General features: G+C 38.7%; 2 protein-coding genes across 8 annotated transcripts in view; both read left to right on the top strand.

Moving 5' to 3' along the window:
- The first annotated feature begins 4,160 nt into the window (after nt 1-4,160).
- On the top strand, nt 4,161-9,250 carry NUDT19 (nudix hydrolase 19). Its single transcript, XM_009678426.2, has 3 exons — nt 4,161-4,884; nt 6,507-6,714; nt 7,835-9,250. The coding sequence occupies exons 1-3, from the start codon at nt 4,192-4,194 to the stop codon at nt 8,056-8,058; spliced, it is 1,125 nt and encodes a 374-aa protein (XP_009676721.2). The 5' UTR covers nt 4,161-4,191; the 3' UTR covers nt 8,059-9,250.
- A 133-nt stretch (nt 9,251-9,383) lies between these two features.
- TDRD12 (tudor domain containing 12) overlaps nt 9,384-20,421 on the top strand; it is a 42,429-nt gene continuing 31,391 nt past the window's right edge. For 5 of the 7 annotated variants that reach the window (XR_011143127.1, XR_011143126.1, XM_068955434.1 and 2 more), the window contains exons 1-6: nt 9,384-13,009; nt 13,865-14,026; nt 14,361-14,497; nt 15,894-16,013; nt 18,207-18,262; nt 19,765-19,850. Coding sequence is in view for 5 of the 7 variants with exons in the window: in XM_068955434.1 (XP_068811535.1) it covers nt 12,986-13,009; nt 13,865-14,026; nt 14,361-14,497; nt 15,894-16,013; nt 18,207-18,262; nt 19,765-19,850 (585 nt within the window). In the remaining 2 variants the exon portion in view is untranslated. Of the gene's footprint in view, nt 13,010-13,864; nt 14,027-14,360; nt 14,498-15,893; nt 16,014-18,206; nt 18,263-19,764; nt 19,851-20,421 lie in introns of those variants that run through there. The other 2 variants (XM_068955433.1, XM_068955437.1) reach the window with 2 other exon arrangements.

Below are 20,421 nucleotides of genomic sequence, written 5' to 3'. Positions count from 1 at the left end.
ATTCTTGTTTTAAGATCAACATTCCTGAGGAATAGAATATCCCAGGTTTTCCACTCCTCCCGAAATCACTCTTGACACTATACAGGTTTTAAGTACATGTGAGATAAGCTCTGCATTTTAGCAGAATAAATTGAAGAAAGAAGTTATCTAAGTCGGAGATAAGAAACAGAATTTGCTTTAGAGATAACCATAAGTCTAGTTTGGCTTTAGGATGTTTTCTATATTCATTTGAGCTCTCTCCAGCAAGCTAACTCTAGATACTACTCACATAGCTTTCACAGAGGAGATGCAAACCCCTGCACATTCACAGCGCTTAGGCTTTCCCTTTTCAGTAGGAAACTGGTAGGGGTAAAACATCCCTTGACACCCTACCTCTTTGTTAGCAGAGTTTCTGAACTCCTGCCATCTCCAGTCTTGATAACTGGGTCAATTAAAGATTCATACTCATGCTTCTAGAACTTTGCATAAGACAGTTTCAACTTTGTCATGAAAGGATATTAAACTACTTTTTTGTAAGGTGATAGTGAGAGGAAATTGCCATCAATATGCTGAAACCGTTTATATGCTGACCCTTGGGGTAAAGAAGGTCATTCTCGGTATGAGGAAAAGATGCTTTCCTTACCCTGGAACTGTCTGGAAAAGGGTAGAAACTGGAGCGGAGAATAATCTCTTGGCTGTATTTGATCCCAAAGGACTGCTTCAGATGATAACAGCCATAAGTAATGTATAAGCAACCACAGAACTACTCTCTAGCCACAGATCCGGTATATTATGTTTGAGGGTGCAAGCAGCAGTACATATGGCAGCCCCACACTAAAGCTTCCCCCCATACAATAGCGTCTACAAAGCTAGATCTGCCAAATTTAGGACCCCTGTACATCAATGAAGCCAGAGAAATTGTTTTCCAGGATATTCTTGCCTGACATACTAGCATTGGCAAACCTTCAGACTGCTTTGGATTAAAAAAAAGCTGTAGATCAAGTTTAGAAACTTCTTTTAAGACAAGAACATAATCCGCACCACTGTCTCCTATCAGATTTTCATAGGGGATGTTATGAAAGAATGAATGTTCTAGGGATATCATACATTGCATTTTTGCCATAGCAAGGGTTTCCTATATGTTCAGCTGATTGGAAAATGGTGGTGTTCATTATCTGTACATGAGTATTTCCTACTTAGAATACCTTTATGCTGAATACCTTTATGATCTGACATAATGGATCCTGAATCTTTTTGATCTGCAAAATCAAGCCCATTGGACATGAAATCTCAGAAAACCTTCACAGTTTATTAATATTTCACCATTAAAGCGGCTTTCAGGCAAAGTACCTTCCTAACAAGATGTACGCTTAACACAATAAAATAGGTTACTAAGAATACAGCAAAAGGCAAAGAAATATGAGGTGAACTCCACTGTTTTAGGTTCAAAATGTTGTCCACTAGGAAATAGGCACAGGAGTGGACCTAAAGCTCACATTGCCTAAGATGGTAGTATGAGTCAGTATGACAGTATGAGGCTAGAGTGACAAGATGTCCTGGGTTTGCATATGTATTTGGTCACGGGGAAGGGAGGGAGGAAGGACAGATTTGTATATTGCCTGGCTATACGGCAACCAACATTCTGTCCCAGTTTTAACATAATCAACCAACTGGCTAACCTTCTTTTCTCTGCAGTGTGCAGCCTAATATCAGGATAAACTTAGGGCCCAGCTGTGTCTATGTCGGCCTTGACTGAATTTTTCTTTTTGTGAACTGGCATATTGGGGGACCCCACTAGTCCAAGTGTCTCTAAATAGCCTTTCACTGAGGGAGAGCCACATTTCATAGGCAGAAGTATACACTCAATAGAATGGAGTGGTCATTAGAGGCACGTGCAGGTATGCAGATGTTTGCCAAACAAACTAGCAACAGAAGATTCTGAATAGGAGGAAGGTTCTGTATGACACATGCAAATAACTTTCTTACAAAATCTCTCGTTCTTTGTCATCAGTTTTCTTCTGCTTAAACGCCTTATCAATTCAAAAAAACCCATCTATGATGAAATTGAGAAACAAAAATCAAATTTTACATGATGGAAATTATAAAATAAAATGTTTCCTAAAGTGAAATGACTGTTCAAAGGACTTCCTAAAACCTTCCAGTTAGAAAAGCTCTTTAATAAAAATGAGCTAAAATTCTACATAATCTTCCCCTTTGAAGTCTACTACAACAAATTCAAACAACTTAAGAGTATGGAATGCTTATCAAGATTATATCCTCACTCAGATAAAGTCAGGTCCATCATCACCATTACCTGCTTTTTGTCTATCTGTCTAGGTCAAATTTACTAATTGGTTTCAAGGCTGTTAATGAAAAGGCCTCATCTAGCCTTGAAAATTTCACTTCACCACTCCCAAAGTTCCATGCACAAATAAAATTTTTAAACATTAACTTGATAATCAAGTGTATGAATATGTACGTAACTGGTAGCACAGCCCAACAGTAATATAATACAACAGGCTATTTTACACAGTGCTGCTAAAGCAATAAACCAAAGTACTCAGAAGTAGTGTCTTGGTGCCCTGAGATACTTTAATGCATCCCCCTAACAGATATAATAAAATTCTTAAATAAATCTGAAGCAAACAAATAGAAATAATAAAATAATCTGTTTACCTGAATGTATCAGTGACTGGATTGTATTCTGAGGAATGAGAGCTTCAGAATCTTTTGACAACACATTTTATGGGATAATTGTGAGCTGGAAGAAAATTTTTTTTTTTGTAATCAGTTTTACATTTGACAAATTTAACTTCACTGATTGCTTTGTCTTTGAATCAGGCCAAGAATTACAAGTATTTGGGCTTTTAAATCCATCTTTAATTTTTTTCCATTCTCAACAAAACAGTTCTAACTTTCTGAGTCTTCAGTTGTTTTCCTCACATTTGGTCTTAATACTTTTCCATCTTTTCAGCACTTGTGTTTGAGATGAAAGTAGAAGGGCCTTCAGACAGGATTTAAAGTGAATGCGCTTTGTGCATGTGCACATATATATATATATCTGTATAGACGTGTTCACAGACACATCATTCTCAAATATTAATCTAAATATCTTTTTCTTTTTACAGAGAGCTGTAAATAAGTGTTTTCTTTAAGCTCTCAAAGAATGTCTATTGTTTGACTAAGGTGGAGTAATTTATATAAAAATTAAGCACAAATTTTAATTGATTTTAACTAAGCAATACATCTCTGTTAAAATAATTAACTCTAATCTTCGGTATTTTACTAATGGATTCTCACTAGTTGGCACCCATCTAGACATACTAAAGGTCTAAGAGACCTATAGCTATGGTTCAGATGTACTAAGGATCGCTGTGTGTCTGGCAAGAGGATATATTATTTCCCTGTAAAAAATGTTCTGCCTTACATTTAACCATACTCTTCACATTAAATAGTAGGAGAAGGTATATGACTTTTCCTGCTAGATAACTACTTTTTTGAGATTCACGTCAAACAGCTTCTGGATGGGAATTAAAAATTCTTCTATTTGTTTAATTGAATTAAAAAAGTATAGTAATTTTTGTTATCAACATGTGTTCATGCGGAATTGAGGAAAATTTTCTCCGAGGCCTGCCTGTGGGTCAATGCAAGTACTAGCATTACAAATCGGAGTTCCTGGCCCTGTCTGGATTTGCAGGGCATGATTCCACAGCACCTTCAGTGGCAGTCGTGAAGATTTAGCGGTCCATAACCACTTGATATTTGTGTCTCTTTTATCACGCCGGTCGCAAACTTGGTGCTTTGAAACCTCGGGAAATGTAAAGTGGCTTTTCAATAAACTGAAAGTGACTGACTCATTTCTCTGCCATTTAAAAGCCCTGCGCCTGTAAACCCTCTGCATTCACCTAAGCTTTTGCCCTTTGAGGACACTGCTTACCGGATTAGGGTAATGCTGGGATTGAGGCATTACTGACTGCTTCTGATCGGCCTCCCTCGCGCTCAGTGCCATGCCCTCTGCCCCGCTAGGCCTCTAGCTCGCAGAGCGCGCTCCTGCCCGCGGCGGCGGCGGCGGCGGCGCTGCCCGCCCACGGCCGAGGCCCGCCGGGCGCCCCGCCCGCCGCCTGCGGCTGTAGTGCCTCCTCCGGGAGCCCAGGCGGCGGTGGCGCCCGGGCACAACCGGGGCGCGATCGCCGCCGCCGCCCCCTGCCCAAGATGAACTCGCGGCTGCGGCACTGGAGGGAAGCGGCGACGCTGCTGCTGACGGCGGGCGCGCCGCCGCGGCCCTCGCCCGGCCGCTTCGACTACGAGCTGCTGCTGCTGCAGCGCAGCTCCCGCAGCGGCTTCTTGCCGGGCGCCTACGTCTTCCCGGGCGGCCTGGTGGAGGCGGCGGATTTCTCCGCTGAGTGGCTGGGGCTGCTGCCCGCCTCGCCGCACTGCGGGCTGGGCCTCGTGAAGCCGCCGCCTCTCGGCGGCAGCCGGGCTCCGCTCTTCGCCACCGACCGCGAGCGGCTGGGCTCGCCGCTGCCGGGGGAAGTCGCCTTCCGTATCTGCGCTATCAGGGAAACTTTCGAGGAGGCGGGAATCCTGCTGGTGGTGCCGGGGCGCGGGCCGGCGGCCGGCAGCGGCCCGGTCCGCCCGCTGCCGGCGGGGCGCCTGCCCCCCGCCGCGGAGCTGAGCGAGTGGCGGCGCCGCGTGCAGGAGGACCCGGGCTGCTTCTTGCAGCTGTGCCGCCACCTCAGCTGCGTCCCCAATATCTGGGCTCTGCGGGAGTGGAGCAACTGGCTCACGCCCGTCGGCAGGGCTGGCCGCGGCGGCCGGCGCTACGACACAGCTTTCTACCTGTGCTGCCTGGAGAAGCGGCCGCCCCACACCTCGCAGGACGACCAGGAGGTGACAGCTTTCCAGGTAGGAGCGCCTCCCGCCCGCCGCGCTGCTCTCCTTTACGTGCCACGCTTCATATTCCGGCCGTGCGGGTATTTGAACGGCACTAAGCACCAGGGGAGCCTGCTTCTGCCACATGCAGCCCCCCTGTTCACCTCTCTTTCCTCCCCCAGCCCCAAAACAGTCAAGTGCCTGGCCCAGTTTCAGTGCAGCCTAAGTGAAAAGGTGATCAAAAATAGTCAGCCAAAGGTCTGGACGCCCTACTAACTCTCCCTTTAGGTGGAAGCAATCGGAAGTGAGTGCTCCTCGCTCTGATAATCCTCTCCTTGTGTACATTTCTGTTTCTAATCAATAACTGCAATTGTACCCTTTGGTCAGAAGGGGGCTGTAGCATCTGATAGAAGAGGATTCATTTCTTAAAGATTATAGTATGCAAAGCTTGATGCTGGAGGAAGTGTTTGGCCTCCAGATCATTTACACCTTGAATGACGGTCTGTTTGGAAGGTGGAGGATGACTTCTAGAAGATGGTTCTTTATACGTTTACTTCATGCAGTATCAATGGAGTACTGCTGTTACTACCCCGCTAACGTTCGGTACGCTTCGAGATACCAAGGTGGTCCTGAGTGTTTCAGGGCTGCAAGAGCTGCTAATAATTTTGATCTCTTGTGGAGTTAGGCGAAATATTTTATCTAACGTGTAAAATTGTTGAAGCATGCTGTTGTATTAAAACTAAAATATTTTTGGAGCTATATTAATTTCTGATTTTTTTAATTTGAAAGGATAAAACAGAGTAAAGATTGATGATGAATGGAACTTTTTAAAGACAACTCAGTCAGATGCATCGGTCTTTAAACAAACTTTTTTTAAGCCTCTGAAAAGTCTGAAAGCAAGCTAAAAGTTGATGACAAACCAGGCAGTTCTGTAAAATTTTGCCGGTTTTTGGCATTGTTAATGTTTCTATACCTTTTTGTTTGTTTAATTGATCTTGCTATAGAAATCTAAAAGCACCTGAGATCTGATCTTCAAAGTGCTTGTGCTTGTTATAACTTTCTATTTGTTAATAATGGCAGAAATCTACTGTAAATGTTTATTCACACATTTCTATTACCAAATTCATCATACGAGATCAAGATTAGGAATAATTTACACGCCTAGAAGAATTCCATGTTCATTAAATACGAATAGGTGGATATTCCTGCTCTGAAAACAATGTGCATAGGAAGCACCTGCTTAGAGATAACTTTCAATTAATTGTTGAAGCATTGGTAGCAACCTCTGTTAACTGACTTCACAATCGAGTTCTGTTTTCTCCATTTATTTCAGTAGCCTTTTCTTCAAGCTCTTAAGGCCAGATTCAGTTTTAGGTTCCAGAGCTGGCATGCCTACATGTAAAATGAAGGTTTATTTATAGGAAAAAAAATTATGTTTTACAGATTTCTTTTATTATGTTCAAACTTCTTGAATCACTTGTTGTTTTTATTTTGGTATAGTTTATCCATGGGTTTTACTGCGTTCAGCAACATTAGCCTGTTTCGTGCTCTTATTCTGTGAGGCTTTCTTGCTAATGCTAAGGGCTTTAAGGTTACTGATATTTTCAGTATCTGCTGATGAAACTATTATTTGAAGGTTTGTTTTCCTCTTACAGTGGTCATCACCTCCAGAAGCCATTGAACGCTTTAAATCTCAGGAAATATGGTTTGCCCCATCTCAGTTCTATGAATTGTGTAGGTTGTGCAACTTTTCTTCGCTTCATGAGCTACATAAGTTCAACTCTGATCGAGCTCTAGAAGGATGTGAACGTTGGATGCCCGTGATGTTAACTGCTTCTGATGGTTACATTCAGCTATTACCAGGTAAGAAACCAAGTGAAAGTTCTTCAAATATAACAAAAACTTGAGTTTATGCCACATGATATAAATCAGTCTATAACTGAAAAGGAAAATATTCTTAGAAGTCAAGCTGTTTGGCTTCCTTCTCTGATACAGTTCATGTTGCCTGCTGTCAGAGACAAGCTATTGGACCTTACAGAAAGCAGAGTTATTTCTGCACTTAATCATAATCTCGTTAAGTCTCAGCTATCATATGGTTGCCATTAATGTCTTAATTTATGAAGAAATTGTGGCATTTCAACTTATTTCCATTTTTATCTGCAGGATATTAGAGCTCTTCCTATTTGGTCCTTCTTAATTGGAATTCTCATTTGACTTCAGTTGTCGATTTGACTTTGTAAGGGCAAGTAGATCAAGCACAGCTGCAGCATCAATTTTCACAATTGTAGTGCTAATGGAGTGATCTAAAAGGATAAATTATTTCTTTTTTTCCTCTTTCTTCCTACTTATATCTTTAATTTCATGAGGCCTATGCATTTTTGCCCCTTTTTGCTTTAAAAAGGAGAGTCCCAGCTGCTTCTGCCATTTATTATTTTCTGCTTCCTTGGTTCACTTTTTAAATGCTTTCTCTTGTCCTCGTCTTTTTTATTGTTAACAATCGATCACTAAAATTTGTGTATTGAGGTATTATGTTGGCTTTCATGCAGATTCACATACATTTATACAGCAAAACACGTTTTCTTCCTCAATCAAACTGAGTGAAATAACCGTTTATATTCTTAGGCATACTGTACGCTACCTTTATATATCTAAGAAAGTTTTTTTGTCTTGTTTTCCCCCGTAACATAAACTCCTATCTCACAAGACTGTGATTATGGCATGTTAGTGTTAGTGAGAGCACTGGAACGTTCATTACAACACCTAAAATGTACTCTCCTGTGTCACTTCAGATACCGTAGAAATTTGTGGCTGTATCTTTAAATACGGAGAAGTTTGGAGGCAATTTACATTTATATTGTGAAATCTATTGGCGCTGAGTTTCATATCCTGAAAAAGATTTACAGTTTGCTAGTATCATTCAATCAAAAGGCTGAAAAGTAAGCTGAGCAATGTATAACTAAAACTTTTTTTTTCCTCCTCCCAGGAGATGAGTTATATCCAGAAGATCCAGATTATACAGGGGAAAAGAAAATAACCTTGTCAACAGATAAGAAGGTGGAAGATCTAATGAAAGAGGGTCGTATATTTCACAGGATAGTAATAAAAAACATCAATGATCTCACTATTTATGTTAATATTGAAGCAAAATATAAACATATGAATCCAGTGATGATAAATAGTAATTCAGATTACAATAGCAGATTATAGTATGCATTTTGTTTAAAGTTAGAATATATTTAATTACATACATATTCCTTGTTAGTGTTTTTGGTCCTTTCTAACAGTTGCCAAGTAGCCAGGAGACTACTTTGAGTTAGAGATTAAAAGTACTGAAATATTTCATTGCCCTGCCAAGTATTTAATTTGGGTATCGGTTTGAAATTTATGTGCATTTAATTCCTTGATTCTCTGGAACTGCACAGTTGTGTCAGTTGTGATATACATGTGACCACTGAAAACTTGAATCAGCTTAATTACTTGATTAAACTTAACAGTGATTAGATAGTATACTGAAAAAGTTCAGTATAATTACTATATAGTATAAGACTACACTACCTTTTTCTACTTACATACTAATAGTGGAATATGCTTCCTTTGGGTTACACAGGTCCTTTTCTCACTGAAAATGAAAGTAAACTTATGTTCAGAACAACTGTGTTTTGAATTCAATAATTATTTTACTATGCTTCCCAGAGTTATCAGTTAAACAACTGTAACGTGTGTCTAGAAATTAATGAAACCCTTCATTCTATTTCTATTGAAATCTTCCAGTCTAGTCTCTCATTTTGGGGAAGGCCCGCGTATATGTATGCATATATAGCTTTGTTAGCTAAAATTCACTTAGTTTTCTGATTTTTATTTTTAAACTTAATGTTTATATTTGATACATCTGAACTGTTTCTATTAATGGTAATCTATGCAAACCTTTACAATTTTCAAAGGTAACTTAGACATAAGTCAGCTACCAGACTGAATGCATTCATTCTCTTTATTATTATTATCATACTTACTTTAAAGATGTTGGTAATTGAAAAATAGGAAAAATAAATTATTTAGCTCCAAAAGGATACCAACAACTTCAGAGGTACAACCTTGAAAACACCTGCTTACACATTTTAACACCCCACATCTTGCGTTGTAACTATTTTGCTAAATGTATCTCTGTTATGAGATTTGAAGACTTCAGAGGAAGCATTGCTACTTGCTGGTGCTGGGATTTTTAGTCTATTTTATTTCTTTGGTGCTACAAGTGGAACAGATGGGGCAGGGGTGTGGGATCTCTTATATGGAAGAAGAATGAATGATGACTTAGATTAGCCAGTAGAGCTGGTCAGAAAGCTGGAAGCTTTGTATTCTGGTTTTCAATTAAAATAAAAACTTCTACAATATTTTTATTAAATTGAATTGGCTGGCAGCATTTATTTTGATTGGGAAAATGTGCATCTTTCTTTCATAGCTGAAAATGCTCAGACCATTCCTGATCCAATGAAGCTGTGTATTATGATTAAAATCTCATTCAGAATATTCTCACCAATTCTTCTGAACATGAAGGAAACGGGAAAATGAGAAAAATGTAGAGGAAGCAAAGAAAGCACATCCTCTAATAGGGCCTTGCATGATTCCAGCTTTTAGAGATTAACACTGGCCACTGTAGTACTAGAAAGATGAAAGATGTGTTTATGATCATGTTTTTGAGGTCAGTGGTAACAAACATTATTTATTATCATCATAAATGGACAAAATAAGTCATCAGAGTAATTGCTAGGCTGTTTTACAAGTTACACTGAAAAGACACACAAATCTAACAAAAAGATATAGCAACTAACAGGTTGGGCCCTGTTTTTTCACCTTCTGTGTAGAAAGAAAGACTCCTCCTTTTGAGCTGGTACACAGTGATGCAGTAAATGCATGCTATTCTCTGTCAGTTCAGGAAAGGAAGACAAATAGGAACAAATAAAACTTAGGGTAACTGGCAGGACTACTCTATTTAACTGCTATTCTGTAGCAACAGTGGTCAAATGCTCAGTTCTGCTCTTGTAGAGGCTTAAAAAAATCCTTTAGTCTCTATGAGTGACAACTGATAATGGAAAACAATTATGTCATCTGCAACTGCTTTGATTTTGCAATCTAGTCCTTCAGAGTTGCTGGAGAGCTTTACTGTTGATCTGTCACTTCTGTATTTTGTGGGTGTTCTACCAGTTTACTTCTGTAGTAGAAACTGGCTTTTAGGAGAAACTATTTTTAGGAAAGAAGTTGATTCAGCAACCTAAATAGAGGTTATTTTCTTACACAACTTTTTACACACCAGTGCGTTTTAAATCATTTTTGTATTAATTAAAACTTAGCTTGTGCTATGTGTCAAAAACAGTACAATACTAAGTCTGTAATTTCTGTATTTTAAGTGAATAGTCTGCCTCTCTATCTTCAGATTGTCTCATGTGACTTAAAATACGTTCTTTTTGCGCTAATAAAAGCCACTGGGGGAGCCTGAAGGTCAAAAGACAAAATCCGTAACAAAAAACATGCTGTCTACACAGAAAATGAAGGTAATGGTAGAATGGAAACATAAGTGTCTTAGTATACACACACAATAAATATATTGTAGTAGTAAATTAAAAGTACTGATGAGTAAGGCTGAAGTTTCAAGATACTGAGCCAGTCTAAGTGTTGCTGACCAAAAAAAAAAAAAGCAGTCTCTTTTTCCCAGCTGCATGTTCTGCCCCTTTTCTGGGATTGGCAGGGTATCTACGAAGTCGCAGAAAGCTAAGTCAGGCCGAAAAAAAGATTTTTAAGCCTGAACGAAAACGGGGACAGAATACGACAAAACGCATAAACAACCAGATAACTGTTTTACCACAGAGCTTGAGATGGGGCAAATGAAATGACCTTTCCTTCCCAAACCTACAGGTTATGAGGCATTCACAAGCTGTTTTCTGCTGAAGATTCTTCAAGAGCGTAGTAGTCGACCCTCAGTAGAGAAGTGCCAGCGGCTCTCTCCCTACCTGCCTAATTTCACAAGGCTTTCAGGAACGCCCTCCGAGCGCGGCCCAGGCCGTGGCGGCAACCGCCTCCCGGGGCGGGGCGGGGCGGCCGCTGCCACAGCCGCCGCCGCCACCACCACCACCACACCCGCCCGCGGCCTTCCAGCGGCCCGCCTCGCTCCTCCTCCGTCAGGCACACCGTCAGGGCTGCACGGACGAGCCTCGCCTCGCCCAGCTCGGGGCGGCCGCAGTGGAAAGGGAGGGCTCTCACCTAAACCACCACAGTTCGTTTAAGGAGTTGAGGAGGCGCCTGCGCCGCCCTGCCGCGTTTTCCCGCCTCTTCCCAGCGCTCTGGCCTCGCCCGCGCAGCGCATGCGCAATAGCCACCAGCTCGCAGTTGGGGGGGGGGGGGAGGCACAAACCGCCCTAGCGGGAACTCGCTCCCCGTATACGCGTGCGTACTGGGTGGAACTGCGCCTGCGCGCTGGAGGTGCTGCCCAGCGCGGGAAAGTTGGCTATTGAGTTGGCTTGTTAGCTGCTTCTAGAAGCTTCTGAGGAGAGCGTCGGCCTAGGCGTGCGTCTGGGCGCTCGTAGCTATAATGCTGCTGGTGACTAAGGTTAGAGGTTTTGTTCCTCTGAGGAGGAATGTAGAACTAGGACAGGGTGTAAAGAAAGCTATGGAGGTGGGAGGAATAAAGCAGGAAAAATAGTTTCTTGTCAGTCTTTTCCTTCATCTTCTGCCTTGCTCTCTTGTACTTGCACTTACTGAGAGCCCTGTGAGACAGGGTGAGGTTGGGAAGAGGGGGGAGTCTGGGAAGGGAAGTCAGTTCCCTTTCCAGAAGTATTTGTATCAGTTGTGTTGTTAGGGAGGTAGACGTCCTTTCACTTCCTGCAACGTGCTTGTCTCAAGGAAGTGGTTTGGGACAAGAGGGTTAAGTGAGCTCTCGCTTCTTTCTGAGGTAAATATCCTTTTTGGCATTGGGATGGCCCTGGGATTTGTGCTAACGTTCCTATTTTCATTTACTTCCTAGTACTGAAGTGGGCACGTATGGTTGCTAGAAATAAGTTAGGAAAGCTCGCCTTTTCTGTGGGTATGCTTCATCTGTGATACTCTGATATTTCTTTTGCTGGTTCTATGCTTCTCACCCTAAGAGATGGAAGGAAGTTATTCATGTGTCTCACATGTAGTTCTTGGTATTAAAGTGTCCCTAGATGCCCGAGGGTGGGATATGCATCTTCATAGAGCATGTTACAGTGCAGCACTAGAGATTTCGGTATAACCTCATTGGTACAGTTGTGTGGTACGTTATTAGGTAAAGCTTCCAGAATAAGCTGAGCTGTTTTGTTATAGTGTCAAACTTGGAGTAATTAGCACAATCTCAGCAAAACATGTTACTAATACAGCTGCACTGTGGTTGTGCAGCTGTGTGCTTTTGGTTCAGCACTTACTCGTTCAACAGTGGCTTTGGAAGTGCATGGCCAATATCTTGACTTTCCTCTCCCTAAATGTTTTATTAGGCACCTACTTGTCGTGTAAATTCTTCTAAGTGGTGGGCTAAACATTGTAGCAATGAAGTTGTGATGTGCAAATCTTCCAAAATTGAATACAAATTGCTTTCACTTGTAGGTAACATGTTCTTCCATTGTAATTCTTAGGTATGATGTGTTGGGTTACAGAGAGCAATGTCAAATATCAGTAAATATTTCCATTGTGTTAAAATCATTTTCTAAGGTTGCAACTCCATCATGTTTTTAGTGATATAAGCACCTCCCTGTGGTGACTCTGTCCATTTGATCAGGTACCTAGATTTTAGCTGCTCTATTTTAAACCAGAATATATCTGTTGACCTTTGATGTAAGACAATAGCCTATATACTGGAAGTACACTGAAGATAATAAATATGTTCTGAGGTACTGAAAACTGGGGTGCTCATATGTGAGGAAGAGTGGGTGGTGAGTCTTAATAGTGCCTTATCAAGAAAGCTGGTTTAAACCCTTTAACGTGTAAATCAGCTGTCCCTTTCAAAAGGAGCAAAAATCTTGGGCCTACTGTATGGGTATGCTTTTCAGATGTGCTTCAAAACTTATGGCAGCTTTGAAAATGGTTTTGCTGATTTCTTACAGCAGTGTTGAAGAAGACTCAGTAGCTGAGAATGATGGAAGTCTTGATATTAGAGGTATACTGATATTTTTAAAAGTAGAAAGAATTGCTGTTTGTTTACTTCAATGAAACTCTATGAAAGACATTTAGAAATAAGACGATGCCTTTGTGTTTCCATTCAGCAGCCATTTCTTATATGTGCAGAGTCAAATATGGGTTGTATGTGTTTTCTCATTTCTCTTAGGACTTTATCTCGTTTTCGTTTCAAAAGAGATCAGTAGGGATACTACTAAAACTTAAAATGGAAGATGCGCTGCATATTTTTAAATATGAAATAATACTAGTTTCTATTGAATTCTGCAAAATAATTATGAAAAAACTATTGCCCCAGAACAGTGAGGACCTGGATTAGCTGAAATACTGGGGTATAAATGTTGACAAAGCCTGAGCAGAAAGAAACCTATCGCTGCATTTTAAAGAAACTGTCTTTTAGGCCCTCTGAGCATGAAGAAAAATCCATCTGTGGAATTCTTTTATTCTTGGGTGGGTTTTTGTTTTTGGCATAGTTTTTGAAGGCAATCTGGAAGTACAAAGCTTTGTCTTTGCACTTTACTTGCAGTGTTCGATTTAAGCAACTTTTTGAATAATGTTATTGCCTTTGACATGCTTTTGTTAACTGAAGTGCTAAAGAAACTTCCGAGGTGGGAAATCATTTAATGAACTAATGATCTGAAGCTGAGAGGTGCTTTGCTTGTTAACGTCCTGTATGTTAGGTGTCAGTTGCTACAATTTTTAAAGTGCCTGTCTTTAAGTCTTATTTTAGCTTTTATTGCTCAGATGTTAACAATGTCTTAAAGTTTTAGTGGGAGGTAATACTATTTGTTACTGTAATCTTTTTTTTCTCCTTCCCTGTGTTTCACTTTTTGGTTAGATTGAAGATCCAGGTTGCTTTTGGGTTACTGTAAAAGGATATGGGCCTTATGTAGTCAACGAAATAGAATATAAAAACCTGAATGCTGAAATGAATCAATTTTATGACAAATCTTGTCAAGATGCAGATGAAATGAAGCCACTAATGTTAGAAGAAGGCCAGGTAAAATCATTGCTCTGTTATGTACACAGAGAGAGAAATTACGTTGTACATAGAGAAAGAATTGATATTTGCATTGATTTGGGAGTGAAGTATCCGAGATGTGCATCTCGGATCTTTTTTGAATATTGCTATGTAGTAAGGTAGGGAATGGCATCCGTGTACATTATACCTGCTTAAATGCAAGAACTTCATGGCTACCTAAGCTGCAATGTGTGCAGATTAGAAAAGATCATTGAGGTCCATATAATAAATAGTACGTTCTTGCCTCTGAAAAAGCTAACAATATAATTAGCTCCATTTACAATAACTTACTGTCTTGTTTTTTCTTTTACAGGTTTGTGTGGTTTTTAGCAAGGAACTGAAATGCTGGTGTAGAGCAGTTATTAAGTCAATTATGTCCTGTACAGATCATTATCTAACAGAATGTTTTCTTGTGGATTATGCCAAATATATTTCCGTTAAATCAAATGAGTAAGTGTTATTTGCTTCTTTGAGACTGTCACTGTAATATATTTGTTAATTAATGCACACAAAGATTAACCATCACAGGACTTTGGTGTAATTAAGGTGTGACTTGGGTCCATGAAAGACTGCTAGCCTTATGTTGGACCCTTGCCAGCGTGGATGAAGACCAATCTTTGTTCTGTTTTCAAAACCTTTTCTATTGCAGGTTTTTCTGTAATTAGAGGGGGGGAAAAAAGCTGAAAAAGTGGCAATTTGTGTCTGGAATGTACTATTGCCAATTAATGTTATTTAAATATATTTCCCTCCCTTATTAAGAGATTATGTACTACCAAAATTGAAAATGATAACCAGTGAGGATCACTGACAAAGCGTATGGAAGCAGGGTTTCAGTTGCTGAACGTCTTTGACATGTACACGCGGTATTGATTTTTTTAAATGTATTAGCTTGTTTACTTTATTAAGAGCTGACAGTCTGACTTGGCATGGTGTAAAAAGGTCAGTTTTCTCTTTTCTACTTCTGAATAAAACCAGTGTGAAACCTACTCTTTCTAAAACCTTGAAATACGACAAACAAGCAAGCCTGTTTCAGTTCTCAGCTTCAGATACAGTTCCTTCGCTTAAAACATGCAGCTTTGAGCACAAGAAGTGTTAATAAATGTCTTTTGGAGTATTTAACAAAATTAAGAAAGCTTATTTTAAAACAAATGTTAAAGTTAAATTATGTTTTTTAACTGGATGTCCCTTTATGAAAGAGCAGCTTGACGCTACTGTGAGTTTAAAAGTATGTTCTGACAGAAGTAAACGTATTGCTTAATTTACTACTTTTTAATAAGAATTCAAAATACAGATCTTAAAAACATGTTATGTATAGTATCTTGCTGTTTATTAAAAGCCTCTCAGCAAACTGAGTGTAAGGGATAATTACTTATTAATGAGTATTTTAGTGAAAGCTTTACAAAGAGTAAGGAAAATAAGTACAAATGCAAATGAGGGAAATCAGTATATTTAAATTGATTTCCTTCTCGTTGATCTTAACCAAATCTGGTTTCTCACCCAGAAGTAAGAATTGCCAAGCGATATATGTAGTACCAGATGGTATACATGATAGTGTGAGGGCTAAATTTCATGAAAAGACTTAAACTGTAGAGGGTAAGGATCAGAGAGCTTTCCAGTAAATGGGAAGCATATTTCAGAGCAAATATATTCACTAATTGCTGCTAACAGCACCTTTCTTGGAGAGAAAAATAAAACAGTGGTTCCAGGAAGTTTGCCAGTAAGCGCCAAACTTCTAGAAGAACTGTTGTCAGGTACAGGATAATGGGAGGATGTGCATGAGGGACCAATGATATATGGAGAGTAAAATTTTCTCTGTAAAAAGCTCTTGTTCTGCTTTGCTTTTAAGCATTCGAGTTGCAGTGGAAGCGTTTATGCAAATTCCATATAGAGCAAAACAATGTGGACTGTATCGCACAAAGCCAGTGACTTTGCATATCAACTTTTGTGAAGATACTGCAAAAATAGTGTAAGTAGAGCTTAAGAATAAGTGTACTATAGTCATACGTCTTTTAGGCATGAAACTTTGCTGAATTTTCTTGGAAGAGAATCTGTTTTAGGAAGAACATAGGAGATCAGGTTTGGAAAACTCTCTGTTTCAGACGAGCAGTTCATTAACAGAACAAGCCCCACTTTAAAACCAGTTAGCTAAGCTTTCCTCAGTACCCTATTGGAAGCTTCTGTTACCTCTTAATGCTGATAGTTAGAATCATGTAATATTTTAACTGTGTTCATAATTAGTTCATACTTAATTGCTCTTGTGCCAGCAGTATTCTTCAACATGCTTCTCTTCATAGTTTTCCTTTCCTCAGGATACTTAAAAAGAGCAATCATATCTACTTCTAGCCTTTATTTTATTGCGTTAAACAGTCAAAGTGCACCTAATCTTTCCCTATATGGTTGTTTTTCCTCTTCTGATCTTTTTTAAGACTTTAGCACTTTGCTGAAATTCAAATTAATATTTTCTTAAACATGAGTGACTTGAACTGCCTATGCCATTCAGAGCTTTTCATAAAAGTCAGATATTTTGTAAAAGCCTGAGAGGAGATCTGCCATCTTTCCCATGGCTAAAATAATCAGTTACTGAAAGAAGTAGGAGGCTACAGTCACAGTTTTATCTATGTTTAAGTTTTTTCTTCCTTTTTTTCTTCATATTTTTGATGCATTCTTTCCTTAAAACAAACAAAAAACAGCTGTTTGGTCTATATGGAGTCAAAGAAGAGTTTATAGTTGGTCTAGTCTCTCCCCCCCCCACACACACCTAGTTTATATTCCAGTTTCATGATATCATAAATCTCAGACTTGATGAAAATACTACTTCTAGACTAATGAGTAGGTATCTGCTGTTTCAGAATTCTGGGATGCATGTTGTCTACTTAATCTAATTTGATAGCCTTAGTTAAGTAAGGGATTGCTGTGTAGGTTGTTTAAAGCCGAAGTTATTAAGGAAGTATAATTTATCTGTTTGAACCTTTTAATATTTATTTAGACACTTTAGAAAACTGAGACAAACTTCTGGTAGTTTCTCCTCCTTCCTCGACCACCTGCTGAGATATATTTCTCGATTTCTAGCATATGACCTTCTTTACCAGTCCATCCCTTTGTGGTATGTCTTGCATGTGCTCTGCTTATTCCCAGTGTTCTTTTTTGTGGTAATTCTATATCTAGCTGAACTGAAGATCTACAGCCTTTTCCAGATAGCTTTCTCTTTTGCCCTTCTACCTCTCCAGCTGAGATGTTTTGGATTCCTGTTGTACTTCTGTTATCTCGTTAGTATCAGTTTTGTCTAATTGCAGTTATGAAGGACTGGAATAAATTTTTCACTAGGGTCTTATGGTAATGCAAAATACTTTTGTATCCTTGAGTTCCAGGAACCTATTGTTGAAGACCCTGCCAATTTGAGAGGGATATGGTTAGTTCACTGGGGAATATGGCTCAACAGCAAGAAACTTACTTGGGTTTGCATGTTGTTAAAGAATATTTGAAACTAGATGTAGTCAAGTAGTTTATTTTTATACTTTTTTTGGAAGAATGAATGAGTATTTGATTTTGATACTCCGACAGAACAAATGCTAGCCTAGTTTGAATTGGAATAGCATACATTTAGAGTGGGCTAGCTATGTAAATTATCAGAAAGGTAATAGGTATATAAATGATTCAGCTCTTAGTGTTCTTTAGTTGATTCCGTTAAAATACTTTTATATTTGCAGCTGCAGAGCGTGATAAAGATAGACTTTAACGTTCTATTATAGGCCTTTCAGTCTTCAACACTTAGCATTTGTAAAGTGCTTGTTCAAAATTACTCACTAGTTATCTTACTAGAAATAATTAATGTATTTTGCAGGTGGATTCTTACTCTATTTTTGGTTATTCTATTTAATTTCTGATTATGCTATTTTTTATTGGGTGGAGGCTATCGTATCTTGACAAAGCCATATGCAGTAACTTTCAGTCAGAGTTCATTTTATTGATAAACTATAAAACATGGTTGCAAAGATTGAACTTGTACTCTAAGAAGCAAGATTCTACTAATGTGTTCTAGTGGATACAGTTTTTAAGACTTACCATGATTTGAGACAAATCATTTTTCATATGCATTGATTTTCATAATACCATTTTAATTGTTGATGTTTTGGATAACTGGGTATGTTTATTTTCCTAGACCAGCCAAAAGATGGGATTGTGCTGCTACTCAGTATTTTCAAAACCTTCTCAAAGGTAAATAAAATATCCTGTCAGAATCGTAATTGGTACTTTTACCTTGGGAAAAATAAGCCATCAGAGCAATGAGGTACTTGGGTTTATGTATTTGATTAATTTTCACAAAATTCTTAAGTGTACAAATTAAAAATGAAAAGCAAATAGTTACATAAAAATTTTTTTATATGAATTGACTAAGCCAAAACTATGAAGGGATCTGCGCCTTGAGTACTACATGCTTCCATGCCATGGAAGTGTTGATAGTTAATTAGGTGGTATCTGGCTCTGATTTTCTCAGGAAGGCTAAGTAGTGTAACACTCACGTATAACATCTGTTTTCGGCAGTGGAACCTTTCTATGCCTTAGGCTTAGACTTTCGAATCGGCATCACAGCCATCCTAGCTAGCTGCTGCTGTTATGTAGTCTGGTATAGAGATGGCAGGGTCTGGCTTACCGGTTTACTTACCCCTTCAGGTGTTATGTAACTTGATCCCAGTTATGTTGTTTTGTAGACTGTGCTCGAAGTAGATGTTTAGTAAACTAGGACTACCTGTTTTCCAATCTGTTCTTGTGCTTTCCCATGTTCAGTGTTTCAGTAGCTCGTCCAGTCTTTCTCATATCTGGCCTTCTGTTTTGGTATGAGGCAGCTGTTGGTCTTATTTTAAAAGGAGCTTTATACTAAAATTGTCTTTAATCTTCTTGCTAATGTGCTTTTATCTGAAAAAAACCTACATATTTTTAGGTGGAGTTTGATCTACTTGTGAGTAAGCAGGTATTTGAGGGGAAGAGGATGAGTATGAAAGTAATAAAGAGTCTTTAGGCTGATAATGTCCCACTAATGGGAACATAGGGCTTTTCACGATTTAAACTGTTCACACGTCTTAAATGTCATAGATTATTATTTAAAGTAAAGGTTTGTAGGGAGTAATGATAATATTGAATTTTGTCTGGGGATATCTCTGAAACTATACTGTTTAGAAATAACATAAGCTTTTTTTTTTACTAGTACATCATTAATGCATGCAGCAAAATGCTTCAGAATTTTCTAACAAGCATAATGATTAGTGAGGTTTATTGCTCAAATAAAGAGCATAACCAAACTATTCAACTGTGCAAATGTCTTCCTTAAAGAAAAGTAAATCTCATGATTGGAAAGTATGCATTTGTACTAAAGATTGCCTGAGGCTAAAAGATAAACTAAAACTTTTAGTGTAGAACTAGGACTACTTTGTGTGGTGAGGTCATTTGTTTGTTTCGGCTCTCAATCTTCCTTCAAAAACTAAGGACAACTTAATTCTTGTTACTTTGTTCTTGAGTTTTTGTTGACTTGTTAAACTCTTACTTCATCTAAAAGTTACAACATTTCTATTAGTTTCTCTTCAAAGAAATATGTTACACTCATTTAACTGTTTTTTGTCATGTAACTTTTTGTCTAGTTTGGAAAGTACAAGTAGAAATGCTGATAATTTGATAAGAGGTTAATCTTTTTCCCCTTTTTGTGCTTCTGTTACTACATTTAGCAACTACCCAAATAAAAGCCCAATTATGTGCTATAGAAGGTGACAGATTTGATGTTCTGCTTTATGTGACAATAAAAAATGAAAAGGTAAGATTTTTGTGTCTACAAATCTATTCACACACTTCACTATATACATCATAACTTTGTGATCAGTTTAAAACTGAAAAAGGTATTACTTCTAAATAAGTTTTATAATTTCTGTCAGGTACAGTAAAAGCTAAATCATTTACTTACTAAAGATTTTATTTTATATTTGTGTTGCTCATAACCTTCTGGAGGGATTTTGAGAGGCAAAAATTCTTTTTTTTTTTTTTTCCCAGTGCACCTCTCTTTTGTTGTTATTGAATAACGAGTGAAGTACAGTTCTTTAGAACTGCACAAAGATACCTTGCATAATCAAAATAAAGTACACATTCTCATAGAGTATTTGAATATACAGTTCGCCTTGCAGTTTTGTCCTTTCAAATAGTTACTTAATTTCTGTCAGCTCCTGATAAAGAATTTCATCCAATTATATTTTATGAATTTGTCACTTACGATCTAGCTTGGTTTAGGTCCAAGTATAGCTATTAGAAGAACATAATAGATTACAAGGAAGAAACTGTAAGTAAGGCTCACAGAAAATGAGTGTTAGGTTCTAAAAGGTGTTTTCCTGGTG

This window comes from Struthio camelus, chromosome 10 (assembly GCF_040807025.1).
Source record: "Struthio camelus isolate bStrCam1 chromosome 10, bStrCam1.hap1, whole genome shotgun sequence".
Classification (NCBI taxonomy): Eukaryota; Metazoa; Chordata; class Aves; order Struthioniformes; family Struthionidae; genus Struthio; species Struthio camelus.
This window is presented reverse-complemented; position numbering and strand designations above follow the sequence as displayed.

Excerpts from the sequence above, each read along its gene's own strand:
- NUDT19 (XM_009678426.2), top strand. The coding sequence starts at position 4,192 with ATGAACTCGCGGCTGCGGCACTGGAGGGAAGCGGCGACGCTGCTGCTG. Across the intron at positions 4,885-6,506 it reads AGGAGGTGACAGCTTTCCAG|TGGTCATCACCTCCAGAAGC; the intron begins GTAGGAGCGCCT and ends TTCCTCTTACAG. Across the intron at positions 6,715-7,834 it reads TTACATTCAGCTATTACCAG|GAGATGAGTTATATCCAGAA; the intron begins GTAAGAAACCAA and ends TCCTCCTCCCAG.